The 15686-nt window shown below is 40.5% G+C and overlaps 1 protein-coding gene across 1 annotated transcript in view; it reads right to left on the bottom strand.

The window, feature by feature from the left end:
- Positions 1–618: 618 nt before the first annotated feature.
- The window catches only part of LOC116779979 (F-BAR domain only protein 2-like), a 214269-nt gene continuing 199201 nt past the window's right edge, over positions 619–15686 (bottom strand). The window contains exons 21-26 of the mRNA XM_032674481.1: positions 14775–14930; positions 12547–12679; positions 10432–10631; positions 2643–2707; positions 878–1042; positions 619–641 (exon numbers count right to left, since the gene is read on the bottom strand). Of these exons, the coding sequence (XP_032530372.1) occupies positions 619–641; positions 878–1042; positions 2643–2707; positions 10432–10631; positions 12547–12679; positions 14775–14930 (742 nt within the window). The remainder of the gene's footprint in view (positions 642–877; positions 1043–2642; positions 2708–10431; positions 10632–12546; positions 12680–14774; positions 14931–15686) is intronic.

Genomic DNA, 15686 nt, shown 5'->3' with positions numbered 1-15686 from the left:
GTTTCAAAGTCCTGCATGATCCATCTCTCTTTACTACAGCTGCATTTATTGCAATTATCCCAGGAGGAAGTAAACCAGTATTTTAAACCTCTTTTAAAACAATCTCCAGTTTTGCAAATCTACTTTCTAAATTCCAGTCAAAGGAATTTTTATAAAGTTGTATGTATTATACAAACACTGTGCTTTCTTGATGAAGAGCCAAAATTTGAAAAAGGAATTGAGTCATGCGAATAACAAAGTGTATAGGCACAGGTGTTTTTTTTAAAGGCACTAATGTTATGCAGTTCATATAAAAATAAATTAAATCTACAGCATTGATTTAATGTTTACAGTATAACGTACAATTTCATACTTTCAGTACAACTATTGATTATTACTTTGACTTCGTCTATAAATTTACTAATGATCATTTACAGAAGTGTTAATTTCAGTGCTATTATAAAGTAATAAAAAGTTTGCAAAATGACTTTTAAAAGTGCATATTCTGTTCTGATGGTTAAACCTCAAAGTAGGTCAACATTTAAAAAAAATTAATGCATGTTAAAATAGCATTTGAAAAGTAGAGAGGGCAGAGTGAACTTCTTGCACTCCTTTGATCCACTGACTTTCACATGTTAATCAGCAGTCTGCCATATACCATCCTGAAAAAGAAAGGCAGGGTTTTTGCAGTCAGTAGATAAAACAGATTTTTTCAGTATTTTCCTGCGAGCAGTTTGACTAACTATGGAAAACAAAAAAAGTAAAACAGTTTTCAACCACATTTTTTGAGGAAAAGTAATTATTTATGCATCACTTATTTAACAGTTTTATAATTTATAATTTAGCACTATATAATATATCATATTAATTTGTATATATAAACATGTTGGTATCTTACCAGTGGCAAATCTCTTCTTAAGGAGAGAAAGCCGATAGCCAGTGCTTACTAGCTCTACATCTATTCCTGAAAGGGTGCTTCCTTCACTAATGAATTGCACTGCAAGTGTTGCTGGTTTACTGGGTCCTTCTGAAAGTTCAAATTTTGCTCTGAGTGATCCAGAACCTATAAAAACAACAAAACTGAAAGACTGGTTGTTTCGCAAGACCAAGGCAATCTCCCAAAAATTTTAGTAGTAAGGAGTAGAACTCAAATTGTGATCTTTAAGACCTATTTCTAGTGGCAGTTCTATATAGATTTTCAAAGGACATGAGAGTACTTTTTCCAATACTCTGTTTAAGACAGTGACTAGTGAATAAATTAGAGGGAAGCAATACACATTTCTACAAGATTATACTCATAGAAGAATGTGTATATCCGACAGCCTGGTAGTCTCTTATTACATTAAATACCTGATTGTTTCCTATAACCATCAGTTATGCTTCCTGGTTTATCTTGTATGTAGTACTTTCCATTAGCAGATTTTAAAGTACATCAGAATATTTAAATGTTGTCACAATCTGCCTGGATGAATGCACATGAACAAAACCATCAGAAGAAATGCAGCTGAACAGTAATGTACCAAGAGGAAAGCAATTCTTATTTTGCAAATAAATACAAGGTTTGATTAAATACATTTCCAAAAAAACAGTTGCTTTTTCATAGACAATGGCGAAGTTTACTTCAGTGCCATTATAAAGTAGCAATAGTTCAAAATTACTTTAAGTACACCTTTGTAGTCAATGCAAGACAAAAACCCCCAACATTATTGTTGGTCTCCTTTTCTAGATCCTAAACAAGAATTATTTTGTCCTTACAAAATATACTGGGAAAAAAAATATTTAAACAGTGAATTAATGGAATAGTGAAAGTCAAGTATTGTTATTTATTTAAAACAACTAGTCACTTGGAACTTCTAAGTGAGGAGGAAAGCTAGTAACTGAAATTTTACTAGGGTAAAAGCAGGAGTTGATGAATGAAATTGTTTTATGCAATGGCTTGTTCTTGGCTTAAAGTCCATTTCATTTTTTCAGTAGGTCTGTCACAGTTTGGATAAATCGGAACTTCTTTCCACTGTCAGTATGGAAATTCATATATTCAAGTGCTTCAAAAAAACATTGCATCTGCAAAGGCTGCAAGGGCTGTGACATCAACTGGACCTCAGGGAAAGGCAACTGGACAGAGAACAACTATTGGTACCTTACAGAAAGCTATATAAATTACAGCTCTGAGCAGATGTACATAGATTTTTTTTCCTGGAGTTGTATATGGTCAAAATAAAGAAACCTAAAAATGTTGGTGGAGAATCATCTGTAGTTGAGTCTATCTCAGCACAGGACTCTTGGATTTTTTTTTTTTTTTTGTCCCAGTTCTTCCACTTACCTCTTTCTACTTTATCTCAATTGCCAGTGTATGGAAAATCAGAAAATAGATATTAAATGTATTTCCCTTTTGAGAACTGCTCATTTTCTTGCCCAGTCTAAACTCTGTTTTAGTGGCACTAGCTGCTTTCAAGGACCTTCACTATTTTGCTTTTTATAATCAGCCAATATTTTTATATCTCACTGTTAATGGAATGTCTCAGGAGGAATTTGATAAGAAAGTGAACTGATAAACAGGATATGGCAAGTGTAAACAGGCATGAGGACATAGAGGCTAAAATGATTACCTTTTTACTGTTATCATTTTTCTGTACAAGAAAACAAAACAAAAGACTTCAACTTGCCTCCATTCTCAGACTTCTCTGAAATGCTAGATATTTTCCAATAAACTTTCACCTGATCTGCATTCCTGTAAGAGAATGGAAGGTTAGTTATAAGCACCAACTTTTAGAATTTTTTTCAGAATATTATTTCCCAAGATTTACACTGGTACCTTACAGACCATGCACCTATAACCTACATCTCTCAGTGGAGGTTTATAAAAATATTTCATCATTTTAAGGTGAGCTTGTGGAAAACAATACAAAACAAAAAGGAAAAAAGAAGGGTGCACCTGCATTGCCCCTGAGCTTGCAGCAGACCTCAGACATACATACCACACTTTCATACAGTTAACACTGTTCTATGCCCAGGTTATGGCTGTACTTCACAACTCAAAACCATCTGTGGTCTCAAAAGGTAAGGGCAGGTGTCATAGATTCTAAAAATCCAAGGGGAAATTTTCCTTCCCCTGCCCCACTGTAAGAAGAGAGAGTTTGAACGGGGAGGGAGAAGGGGGCAATTAGCTTTACAAAAGACCTAGCTGGCAGAACTGCATTCCCGACTGATGGCCCATCTGAGACGGGAGTGAGGGGGAAGGAGTTTTGCTCTGTTGCGGCCCTCCTCACAAAGGGGAGAACAGTTTAGGTTTCTCTACAACGGAGACAGGGGAGTCTGTGTGCTTTGGAAAAGCTTTGAGGCTGTTTTTCTTGCTCTTGACCTGGTCATTTCTGACCACTCGCCTCGGTTTGCTTGCGTGCTTCCCCTGCCTCCAACCCAAACCTGCTGCGATTTCATCGGAGAGTTTTGTGCTCATTGGGAGAAAAGGAGGAGCCTTGAAACACCGTCAGTCGAGGACAACAGTGAGTTCCGTGGGGGTGAACTGTCTTTCTTTTCCCCTTCTTCCATTGGGGGAGGGTCCCCATTTTTTCAGCTTCTCCTGTGATCCGAGACCCCCCGCATGGTGACTACCAGAGCCCAATAGTGCCCCCTGCAGGCCACCACAGAGTACTGCAGGCTCTGCACCTCTAGTGATTCAACAGCGCCCCCTGCAGGCCACCACAGAGCACTGCAGGCACTGCACCTCTAGTGATCCAACAACACCCCCAGCCAATCATGATTAGAACTGCGCTAGAGGACAGAGAAGTATTCAGTCTATGTCTTTTTTTTCAAGGGGACTTTTGGGTACAGGGCTATTGTCTAGCTGTTTTTGTGTGCTGTTACTGTCTTTGCCAACATACATATATATTTTAATAAAGGCTTGTTATTTCTTCCTTTTTCCATACTTCCTCAATTGGACCCCCTTAATTTTGGATTTACAATTGCTGAGAGAGCGGAGTTTGGTCTATCTCATAACTCATCCTCCTTAGCAAACGTTCCAGTCTCTTCAAATGGAGACAGCAGGCCAAACATGCTGGAAACAGTTTGAAAGCTGGGTCTTTATACTTCATGATGATGGTATGAGGGGGAGCAATATTGTTTGCTATCCCCTATGTGAGACTTCTGGCTGTGTGAATTTTATTCCATTTCCATTCTAGTAAAACTAGTTGGCAGAAGTGGCTCAGGGCTTAAGTTAACTTCTGATGCTGTGAAGGGCCAGAAAAGCAAAGGGCACCAAGGACCATAGTCTCTAAACTGAAAGGGCATTTTAACTCTGAGCACTTCGCAGCTGTTCCATCAAAGTCAAGTGTCTTGGTTTGAAATTGCCCCCCCCCCGGGGAGCTGCGGGGCCTAGAGGTGATTGGGTCCCAGGGCAGTCTCCCCTGAAGGACCAATCACCACTCGTTTTGTTCGCTCCTGTGAAAAATCAGATATACACTACCACTGGAAGTTGTTGGCAGAGAGAGTCTGTCTGCTGGTGTGTCGGAGTGGTGTGTGTAATTGAGGATCGGAGATACGAGGGGTGGTTGGGGGGCCCTCGAACCAAGGGGGCCCCCGGGCCTCCTCAGCCTTAGTTCGACTAGGGCTGGGGCGGTTTCCTCACCAGTTCTCCCCTTCCACTGTAAAGGCAGCTGGAGTGGACTCAGAGGCCAACCAGGGGAGTTGCAAATATTTACTCCCCTAGCAGGCATGCTCGGTACTGGAGTCGAGTCAAGGGACGGGCAAGCATGCTCGGAGCATGGAGAAGCAGCTGCGACTCTTTGCAGAACTGGAAGAATTCCAAGCGAAATTGGAGATGGGCCAAAGGGCTTGGGAGTTGCCCCTACCCCTGCAGTGATTTAAACGGGGGGCAGCCGAAAAACTGATTGAGGAAAAATGGATTCCTGAAACACGTGCACGTGATGAGCTGAGCTGAACTACAACAGCTACGGAACAGTGAGAGAGAGAGAGAGTGAATCACACAGCAGAGATTGGCACAGAACCAAGAAAGCACCTACTCAAACTATTTTCTTGGACTTCGTAAGGAAGAAAGGACTCCAGTAAACAGCTGGAGGTTAGTGGGGGGAGTGAATCAGAGGAAACCTTTTATCCCTGAACACTCCCATGAGAGAAAGACTGCTTACCTATCAGCCTAAGGACTCCTACTGGACTGAATTAAGGGAGAGACTTAGAAGGATGATAGACGTGTGTAATATTGTATATATATAGTTGCTTTTAGTGTGTACAATATTTATTTATTTAGAATAAATGTACCCGGCAGCCCACGTGCCACGTGCAGCAGAGGGTACGAGGGCCCAGGCCCCCAGGTCCTGAGGACCTCGCTGCCACTGTCCAAGCTTGCTTCGCCCTGACAGATGAACCTCAGGATTAAAGGGTGGGTTCAGTTCCGCGCATACTACATCTCACCTAAAAAATCCATTGCGCAGGCTTGAAGACTTTACCCACATGCAAAAAGCCCTGTAGTGATGGACGAGTGTCGAAACGGCAGGTGAAAGGTGCACTGGAAGCCGCAGACCCAACCCTGCATGTAGGCGGTTCAGGATATTGGTCATTTGAGACTGACTGGAGATGACAGTCTCTTGGGGCAGCATCCTGAATGACCAAGCAGCCTTTTCAAGGACGGCACTGCTTGCTCCACTCGGAGAGGAGCCTAGAAAAGGTGGTCTAAACAAAGCTCATCTCCACCTTCACCCGTTTGGTTAACCTCAGGCCAATGGGCATCTTCTTCCAATGCAGTCGCACAAAGATCAAAAGACAAAGGCATGCACCTGCCTCCAAAGGTGTACCAGATCCAAGCATTGGCACCTCATCGATTATGTCTTGGTGCGACGGAGAGATGTCTGCGATGTCCTCCATACCCGCGTGATGCCCAGTGCAGAATGCCAAACAGACCATCGACTGCTGCGCTGTAAACTTAACCTCAATCTTAAATTCAAACCTAAAAGGGGCAGTATCCCAAGGAGGAGACTCCAAGTTAACAAAGGAGCTGACTTCATGATCAAAAACTCTATTCTTCCTGAACTCGAAAATCTACTGACCACATTATCTCTCTACGCCTTCCACTAAACAACAAGCAACACGTTGTCCTCTTTAGTATATATGCCCCAACTCTCCAAGTTGACCTTGATGAAAAAGATAAATTTTGCACTGACCTGCCCCGCCTTACCCAAAAGGTGCCTGCATATGATAAGATCATTATCCTTGGTGATTTCAATGCCAGAGTAGGAAAGAATTTTGAAGCATGGAAAGGAATATTAGGCAAGCATGGTGTTGGAAGCTGCAATGATAATGGTCAACTTCTGCTAGAATTCTGTGCAGAGCAACAGCTCACCATCGCTTTCAGCAGAAAAATAGTCTGAAGACAACCTGGATGCATCCCAGATCCAAGCATTGGCACCTCATCGATTATGTCTTGGTGCGACGGAGAGATGTCTGCGATGTCCTCCATACCCGCGTGATGCCCAGTGCAGAATGCCAAACAGACCATCGACTGCTGCGCTGTAAACTTAACCTCAATCTTAAATTCAAACCTAAAAGGGGCAGTATCCCAAGGAGGAGACTCCAAGTTAACAATCTCCAATCAGCCACAGTGAGAAACAAATTCCAGGCTAATCTTCAAACTAGGTTCGAAAATCATTCAGTAGATTCTACAGATACCTTCCCTTAAACACTTTGGCTCCATAACAAAAACAGCATCCTGCAGTCCTCTGAAGGAGGCTTCTCCCTCAAGAAGAACAAGGGCTAGTTCAATGAAAACAATCAAGAGATCAAGGAATTGTTGAGGAAGAAGAGAACGACCCACCAAGCACACCTTGCACTGCCATCCTGTCATGCAAGAAAAATAGCCTTTCGTCTTGCATGCAGCAAGCTCCAACAGAAACTCCGTGACATCCAGAACAAGTGGTGGATCGATCTAACTGTAAAAACTCAATTGTGTGCAGATACGGGTGATCACAGAGGATTCTATGAGGCCCTGAAAACATCATACGGGCCTACATAGCAAGTCCAAAGCCCTCTACTCAATGCTGATGATCAAGCGCTTCTAACAGATAAAACCTTCATTCTGAATCGATGGTCTGAACACTTTCAGACTCTTTTCAGTACCAACCGTGAAGTCCAAGACTCAGCAATTCAGTCCATCACACAACAACTGGTGAAATACAAACTGGATACTGCCCCCACTTTAGGAGAAACCCTCAAACCCATACAGCAGGTGAAAATTGGCATGGTAGCTGGGGTTGATGGAATTCCACCCAAAGTCTGGAAACATGGGGTCCATGCAGGCAAAATCCTGGCAAGAATACTCTTGAACAGACTAATACCCACTATAGCAGAAGAAATTCTACCTGAAAGTCAGTGTGGTTTCAGAGCCAACAGGAGTACCACAGACATGGTATTTGTTTTCAGACAGCTGCAAGAGAAGAGTAGGGAACAAAAGAAAGGTCTCTATGTAACCTTTGTTGACCTCACCAAGGCTTTTGATACTGAGAGCAGAAGAGGTCTGTGGAAGATTTTGGAACGTTTAGGTTGTCCCCCCAAGTTCCTTAAAATGATCATCTCACTCCATGAGGATCAACACGGCAAATTCAGATATGGCAATGCACTTTCTGAGCCCTTTCTAATAACTAATGGTGTGAAACAAGGCTGCGTTCTCACACCAACCCTATTCACAGTCTTTTTCAGCATGATACTCCAAAGGGCCATGGCAGACCTCGATGATCAGGACAGCATCTACATCCGATACCATACTGATGGAAACCTATTCAACCTAAGACGACTGAAGGCCCATACTAAGACCTTAAACCATCTTGTCCGGGAGCTGCTTTATGCTGATGACGCTGCCCTTGTTGCCCACACAGAAGCAGCTCTGCAGCATTTAAGACCCTGCTTTGCAGATGCTGCTGAGCTCTTTGGACTGGAAGTCAGCTTAAAGAAGACAGAAGTTCTCTATCAACCAGGACCTCAGGAAGTCTTCCTTCATCCCCATATCACCATTGGCGAATCAGAGCTCAGATCAGTCCAGCAGTTTAATTACCTTGGTAACCTCACCTCCTCGGATGGTAAGATTGACAGGGAGATAGGCAACAGGTTAGCAAAGACATATAGTGCTTTCGGAAAGCTTCATAAAAGACTTTGGCGAAATAAACACCTGAAGAAAAGTACAAAGATCAGTGTTTACAGAGCCATTGTGCTGTCTACTCTCTTATACAGATCTGAATCATGGGTCATCTACCGCCACCACCTGCGTCTCCTAGAACGCTTCCATCAACGCTGTCTCCGTTCAATCCTAAACATCCACTGGTCAGATTATGTGACCAATACATCTGTTCTAGAACAAGTAGCAGTCACAAGTATTGAGGTCATATTACTGAGAACACAGCTGCGTTGGGCAGGGCATGTCTCAAGGATGAAGGACCATCACCTCCCTAAGATTGTGCTTTATGGTGAACTTGTCACTGGCTACCGCAAGAGAGGACCCCCAAAGAGAAGATACAAGGACTCCCTGAAACACCTCAGCCTTGGCCATATTGATCATCATAACTGGTCTACTCTGGCCTCCAATCGCGAGACCTGGAGACACACCATCTATAACGCTGCTGATGCTTTTGAGAAAGCACACAGGATCACCCTTGAGGAGAAAAGGCAACGCCGAAAGAATCATGCCTTGCAGAATATACCATCTAAGGAGTCTTTCTGTTGTGCCTTTTGCAACCAGACATGCCTATGTCGTATTGGCCTTTTTAGTCACCAACGGACTTGCAACAAACGTGGGTAGAACCCTTCCCAAATCTTCGTTCGTGAAGCCTAGCCATGATAGAATAAATGTATATATCTTCCCTTCCCTTTTCCCCTACAGAGGTGTGTTTGCCTGAAAGTTTCTCTTCGGTGTTGAGGTAAAATTGTGGGAAAGGGTGGGGGAAGCCTGGAAATTGGATTTTGAATTTTTGTGGTGGTTCAAACCACCACATCAAGTCAACAACTTAAAGCTATGAGCAGCATGAAGTGCTGATAGGTTTGAAACTGTCTGGCATTGGTGTAGCAGGAATGAAATGCTCACACAAGTAGCATAGATGGTAGTGGTTACTTGCAGGAGATTGAATCAGAAAACATTTATTCTTAAAAAAACCCAACCCGCTAGACCAAGCATATAGCAGGAGACACCTACTAGAGCTACCTGGGACATGACTGTATTTTTTTGTCAGGTTTCAAGGCTCACAATTCTAGCCTTGTGTAGTTGCCTAGGTAAAAGAAAGAATACATGAGGCTCAAGTCCCTTACTCTGATGAATCTGAAATGAAACTGTCTGTAAGTTTTGAGTCTTTCTAGCTAACACTATGTGTTCTGGGTGGACATTCCTGCCCTCACTCAGGTTTCATTACTGAGGGGTTTGTGGAAGAAGCCTGAGCAGGGAGGGGAGAGATTGGCTTCATCAAAAATTCTAGTCAAGTTGTGAAGGCAAGATAATGAACCTGCCCTTGCTCAGAATAAGCTTAAGGAGATTTGGTTAAAAGTATTGTTCCCTTGAAATACCAAGTCAAGAAAGATTCAGTCTTGGAAGGATTTTTTCCACTTAAAATAATACTGTATTACCACTTTGTCCAATTAACACATTTAAATGTACTGTCTCCAGAAACATCAGAACCTTTCTGATAAATACACCAGGCTTATTTTATTTCTGAACCTCGTTTTATAAGGTAAACTGATCTATAAGTAATAAGGTTAACAAAGCCCGACTTCCCACAACTTAGTATTCTTTTCCCCTCTTAACCTTCATGCTAAAAAGACCTTCTTCTTCCTCTTGAAAATAAACAGTCCAGGAATTACATTACAGCTTGGCAAGTACCTACGTACTGCCAAACCATAGGCACAGTGATTGAATTCTGCTCACCTTTTGCTCCAAGGATATTGCACTCTGCCTAACCCTGCTACCCCATGCTTATTTTCACAAACGTGTAGAAACATAATTATCTGAGACACATCTTACTTTCAAGTGCTGCTGTAAATGGTCTGCAGGCTTAGAAGGTGGGGCCAGATAGCTGTGGATCAGATAACAATCAGCATGACACTTGAGAGACAGTGCTACCTGGCTTATGAAGAGCTCCTCAGCTACTGAAGTTTGTTTTAAAACTATTTCAATTATAAGCTAATTTTTGGCAAAAAGAAAGTAAACATTGGAAATTTCAGAAATGCTTATATTCGGAAAGGTTTGTATTATTATACAGTTGGAATGGGTGCATATAATCTCATTTTAGTCAATGTGAATTGGCTGTATATGATCTGCTTTGGACCAGAAAATGTCCTAAACATCTGGTACCATGCATTTTATCAAGAGGAAAAAATTTCACTGTTTCTTCCAGTGACATTTTTCAGGTTGACACTAATGAATACTCTGAAATGAATTTGAAATAATAAAAAGTAAAGTATTACTATTACCATTTTGCAGGTGGAAGTGATTGCATGTTTGTTACTCCTCCATCTACTGGTACAACAACCTGCACATTAGACAGCATACTAGGCACATTCATAGACTCTGGATTATACTTATAATCCACTCTCACATCAGTAGTGCTAGCACTACATTTCCAGTAAGTTGCAAGATTCAAGGGAGTGGACTGGATGCCATTTGAAGAGACCTGTAAAAGAAGAAACCATTGAAAGCATCTGTCATAGGTTTACTTGCTCTAAAAATCCAAGCAGAAATTTTCCTTTCCCCTGTCCCACTGTAAAAGAAGGTGTTGAATGAGGGAGGGGGAAGGGGTAATTGTCTATACAAAAGAACTAGCTGGCAGACCTGCATTCAAGGTTGATAGTTTTCTCTAAGGCTGAGGGGGGGGGGAGGAGTTTTTCTCCCCTCCTCTCTTTGGAAAGAGGCACTTCACTTTCTGCCTTAACGGAGGCAAGGTGTGTGTGTGTTGGAAAAGCTTTGAGGCCGTTTTGCTCTCGACCTGGTCATCTGGCTGCTCTCCAGCCTCAACTTGCCTGAGTGCTGCTCTGTCTCCAACCCGAATCTGCTCAGATTTCATCAGAGAGTTTGTGCTCATCGACGAGCAAGGGCGAGTCCTGACCACAGTCAACTGCAGTTTAGTGGGAAAGAAACCACCCTTCTTTCCCCTTTTCCCCTTCCCCTCCTCGGTGAGGGGGAGATCTCCATTTCGGCATCTCCGGTGAACTGGAACCCCCAGAGCTCAACAGTGCCCCCTGCTGGCCACCACAGAGCAACTGCAGGCTATGCACCTCCAGTGATCCAACAGTGCCCCCTGCCAACTGTGATTAGAATCGCACTAGAGGACAGAGAAGTATCAAACTGGTTCCTTTTTGAAGGGGACTTTTGGGTACAGGATTATTGTTTAGTTGTTTTTGTGTTCTTTTGCTGTTTTTGCCAATATACATATATCCTTTAATAAAGGGTTGTTATTTCTTCTTTTTTTCCATACTTCCTCTATTGGAGCCTCATAATTTCGGATTTGCAATTGCTGAGAGGGAGGAGTTTGGTCTACCTCATAACTCATCCTCCTTAGCAAAACACTTCAGTCTCCTTAAACTGTGACAGCATCTTAATAAAAATATTTCTATTTTGGGCAGAATTAGGGAAAGATGGTAATGAGTATAACTCTAAATACTGACAAATGACCAACAGAACAATTGACCTCTGAACCCTTAATCTCAGAATTCTGAAGACTGTTGTAGCCTAAAGTGATTCCTGGTTTGTTTGAGTTTTTTAATTAAATAATTAAAAAAGGATTTGAAGTCTCTCTGGGCCATGGGGCTCCTTCCTGTTCTGGTTTTCATAAGTCAAAACAGTTTTGTTTTAGTCTTCAACTAGACCTTATGAGGCTGACCATCACCCTCTGGACCTGGCTGTTCAGCCAGTTTTCAATCCCCCTTGCTGTCTGATAATCTAACCTATACTTCATCAGTTTCCCTATGAGGATGAGTGACAAAAGCCCTCCTGAAGTCTAGGTAGACAATATCCACTGCTCTCCCCTGATCTACCAGGCCAGTCATTTCATCATAGAAGTTTATCATATTGGTCAAGCATGACTTTCCCTTGGTGAATCCATGCTGACTACTCCTGATGACCTTCTTGACCTTCATGTGCCTGTAAATGGTTTCCAGGATGAGTTGTTCCTTTATATTGTGAGAGGTGAAAACATTATGCATTCTCATATATTACAGTTGATACATTACAGCATCAAAAAATATGCAATTACAAAATCAAAATAGACATAATTACAAACTCAAACAAACCCCCACCAAACCTCCTAAATTCAAGAAAAACTTAACTTTGTTAACAAACAGTTAAAGTGTTTGAAGCTTGCACACATGGATTGGACTGAAGTGTGAGTAAGCTGAAACAGGTCATGAATGAACATGAAGGCATAACATGAATTCACTCAGTCTTGGCAGTGACATACCCAGAACTGGTTTAGATGAGGGATGACAGTTCATCTGCATGCAAACAGGCAAATAACAATTCTTATAATTTCTGTATAGATATGAAATCTGCCAGAGTTCCTTAAAAAATTCCAAAGGGAAAAAAGTGTTTACCTGATACTTTAAAACATCCACATTATAATAGGATGCAGATGGATTGTGCTCAGATAATTTCTTGAGGTAGACAGTTATGGCTTGCATGTTCACCCAAAAATCCTTACTACTAGAGTCACTTTGTGACTGATCACTACAAAAAAAAAAGAAAGGTAGGAATCAAAAAACAACACTGAGTTTTATTATTTTGTATGTCTAAAAATTGACTAGATTTTCCCCTTCTTCACTATTCCAAGCAAGAATTTGTTCTAATGCTTTATAACACATAATTGTACCTTCCTAAATATTAAGACAAATTAACTGTTTGTTGTAGCTGGTAAAAATTCTCCTTCCAGGTTGTCAAGCAGTGAGTTTCCTCCACTGATCTGCATCCCAAGATGGAGTGAATGCCAAATTTGGATTTTACATTTAATAAAACACAATACAATCAGGTGCCATGAGAATGTGTAGGAGGTGGGAATGAAAGTGATACTTGAAGAGGAATGTTATACAATTCAGAATAAATCCTAGAATCATAATTAACTTTTGTTATGGCACAACTTTGCTAATGCATTGAATTAAGATTTGTGCTGTATGTGTTACCCCACTTTGACATATTTATAAAGAGTGCAAGCTTTCAAAATTTTTTCAGTTAAAAGTGATTTTCAAATTATTATTAAAAACTGTTTCTCAGATACTTATAGTTGCATTTAATCTTAGTAACAATTTATTATATAATTTCTATATGTAGGTAAGAGTGCACGACTACAGAAGCAAAATCCTGGTTGGGAGCTACTGGAGCATGAAAAGGTGTTTTGCAGCTCAAAAATATTTTCAGTCCTAGTGGCATCAAGTTTATTTTTTAATAAGGATGAAGTTTTTAAGAAAACTGATTCAGAAGCAAAATTCAAATAACTTCAGAATCAAAGAGCTCCACAGGTCGTCTGTGGGTACATAGAGGAACTGCATCAATCCCTAAGGAGGCATGCAGAATGTGCATGCAGAATGAAAGCTGAAAAGAAGCATCTGGAACACAGTAAATATAACTGCAATAGGTTGAATGTGCTAGAACAGTGATTTACATACCAGTAGTCTGTCCAATTTACTTAGAATTTGGTTGTTAATACAGTGTTGTCATTCATGCAATTTCCATTTTCAGTAAAATATATAAACACATAACAGAGGGCTTCCAAAATATAAACAAATGAAACCAGCAACAAAATCCTTCTGCTTTCTCCTTCAGAAATTCTGACATCTCCACAAATATCAGTCACATTAAAAAGTTCCATCTCTATAAATACTAAGCAAATGATAATCATTGTAGTGTATGGTGAAAAGTCAAATTATTACCATATGGATTTAACTTCATAAATATCCAGTACATGCATCCTTTCTAATTAGAGGTGAAGCGTTACAGTACTCAGACAAGAATGCTAAACATTTTGACTTTTTTCCAAAATATAATTTTTCAGTATAATTCACTGTTAGATACAACTCTTCTATAATTTCAGTTATAAACTAAAAAGAGAATGACAAATAAAATTAAATACTAAAGAATGGATGTATGTGGTTTGATTGTTTCAAAAATTTTTTCCAATACATGAAATAGAAACTGCCCAGCTGAAACAGGTGTCTGATTTTTTTTTGTTTTTTGGAAAAGATGTACAAATGGTGTGATTTCAACAGTTATTCTACTCAACCAGCAGCTTTTCTTCTTAAGAATTCTCCTAAGCATACTGCTATACACTTGAGAGATAAAGTTATGCAATGGATTTGATCTACCGTAGAAATTATACAGCTTAAAACATACACCAATAACTGACGAAACCATTGTTATTACTGTATAAAGAAATCCATATGACAATGTTTCCTATTTTTGACAATTTTTCTCTGTAGTTATATTAGTTATATTGTTCATATAGTTTGATTAGAATTTTTTTTTGTTTTGTTCTTGTTTTCAAATAGTTTATTAAACCATTTTATTTATAAAATTTTTGTAAAAAACACAGTTACATTTGCAAACTATTTTTTATGGTTGCTGTTATATTCAGCATAAGTTTCAAGTCCAGTAACACTGAAATTTTTAGTGGTAGCAGTGAAAAGAAACTGAGCTAAACAAGATTAATTCAGGAAATTAAGTTATGTATAAACAAATCAACAAGACTGTAGACAATTCTGATTTACATATACAACAATTCACATTTTAAAAATCATATAGTTTGCTATTATATTAAAGAAAAATACAAAACCTGTATACAAGTTGTGCATTTGGAAGAATCTGGTCTAGTTTGCTTGTGTTTTTTACCCTGAAGCAGAGCGCAGCTGGAGATGGGTTACTGGTGAAGACTTTAATAATCCCACTTGGGAACGATAATGTCATATCACCAGTAATCTTCACAATACATCTAGAAGAGAATGAAAACATCAGTTTTATTGCACCTCATTAACTGTAGTTTTAATACTAATTTTAAATCAAACGTACTTTTACAATCTGATGAGCTGATTTCAAAACAGAAAATCGACAGACTCGGCAATGTGCACATGTAGCCCAGAAAGTCAACTGTGTCCGGGACTGCATCAAGAGGTGTGACCAGCAGGTCAAGAGAGGGGATTCTGCCCCTCTACTCCACTCTTGTGAGATCCCACCTGAGTACTGCATCCAGCTCTGGGGTCCCCAATACAAGAAAGATGTAGACTTGTTGGAGTGAGTCCAGAGGAAGTCATGAAGATGCTCTGAGGGCTGGAGCACCTCTGCTATGGAAATAGGCTGGAAGAGTTGGGGTTGTTCAGACTGGAGAAAAGGTGGCTCCAGAGATACCTTCCAGTACCTAAAGGGGACTGGTCATAAGCTTAAGTAGAGTAGGTTTAGATTAGATATTAGGAAGAAATTCTTTACTGTGAGGGTGGTGAAGTACTGGAACTGGTTGTCCAGAGATGTGGACTCCCCATCCCTGGAGGTGTTCAAGGCCAGGCTGTATGGGGCTCTGAGTAACTTGGTCTGGTGGAAGGTGTTGGAACTAGATGATCGGTTTTTTCAAATATATATAATGACAAAAGACAATGTAGAAATAACATTGTCCCATTACAGGATGAGGATGGTCACCTCACAAACAGGGATGGTGACAAGGCAGAGGTGTTTAATGCTTTCTTTGCCTCTTTCG

The sequence above is a fragment of the Chiroxiphia lanceolata genome, chromosome W (assembly GCF_009829145.1).
Source record: "Chiroxiphia lanceolata isolate bChiLan1 chromosome W, bChiLan1.pri, whole genome shotgun sequence".
NCBI classification, from domain to species: Eukaryota; Metazoa; Chordata; class Aves; order Passeriformes; family Pipridae; genus Chiroxiphia; species Chiroxiphia lanceolata.
The sequence above is the reverse complement of the archived record's forward strand: the minus strand, read 5'-3'. Positions and strand labels throughout refer to the sequence as shown.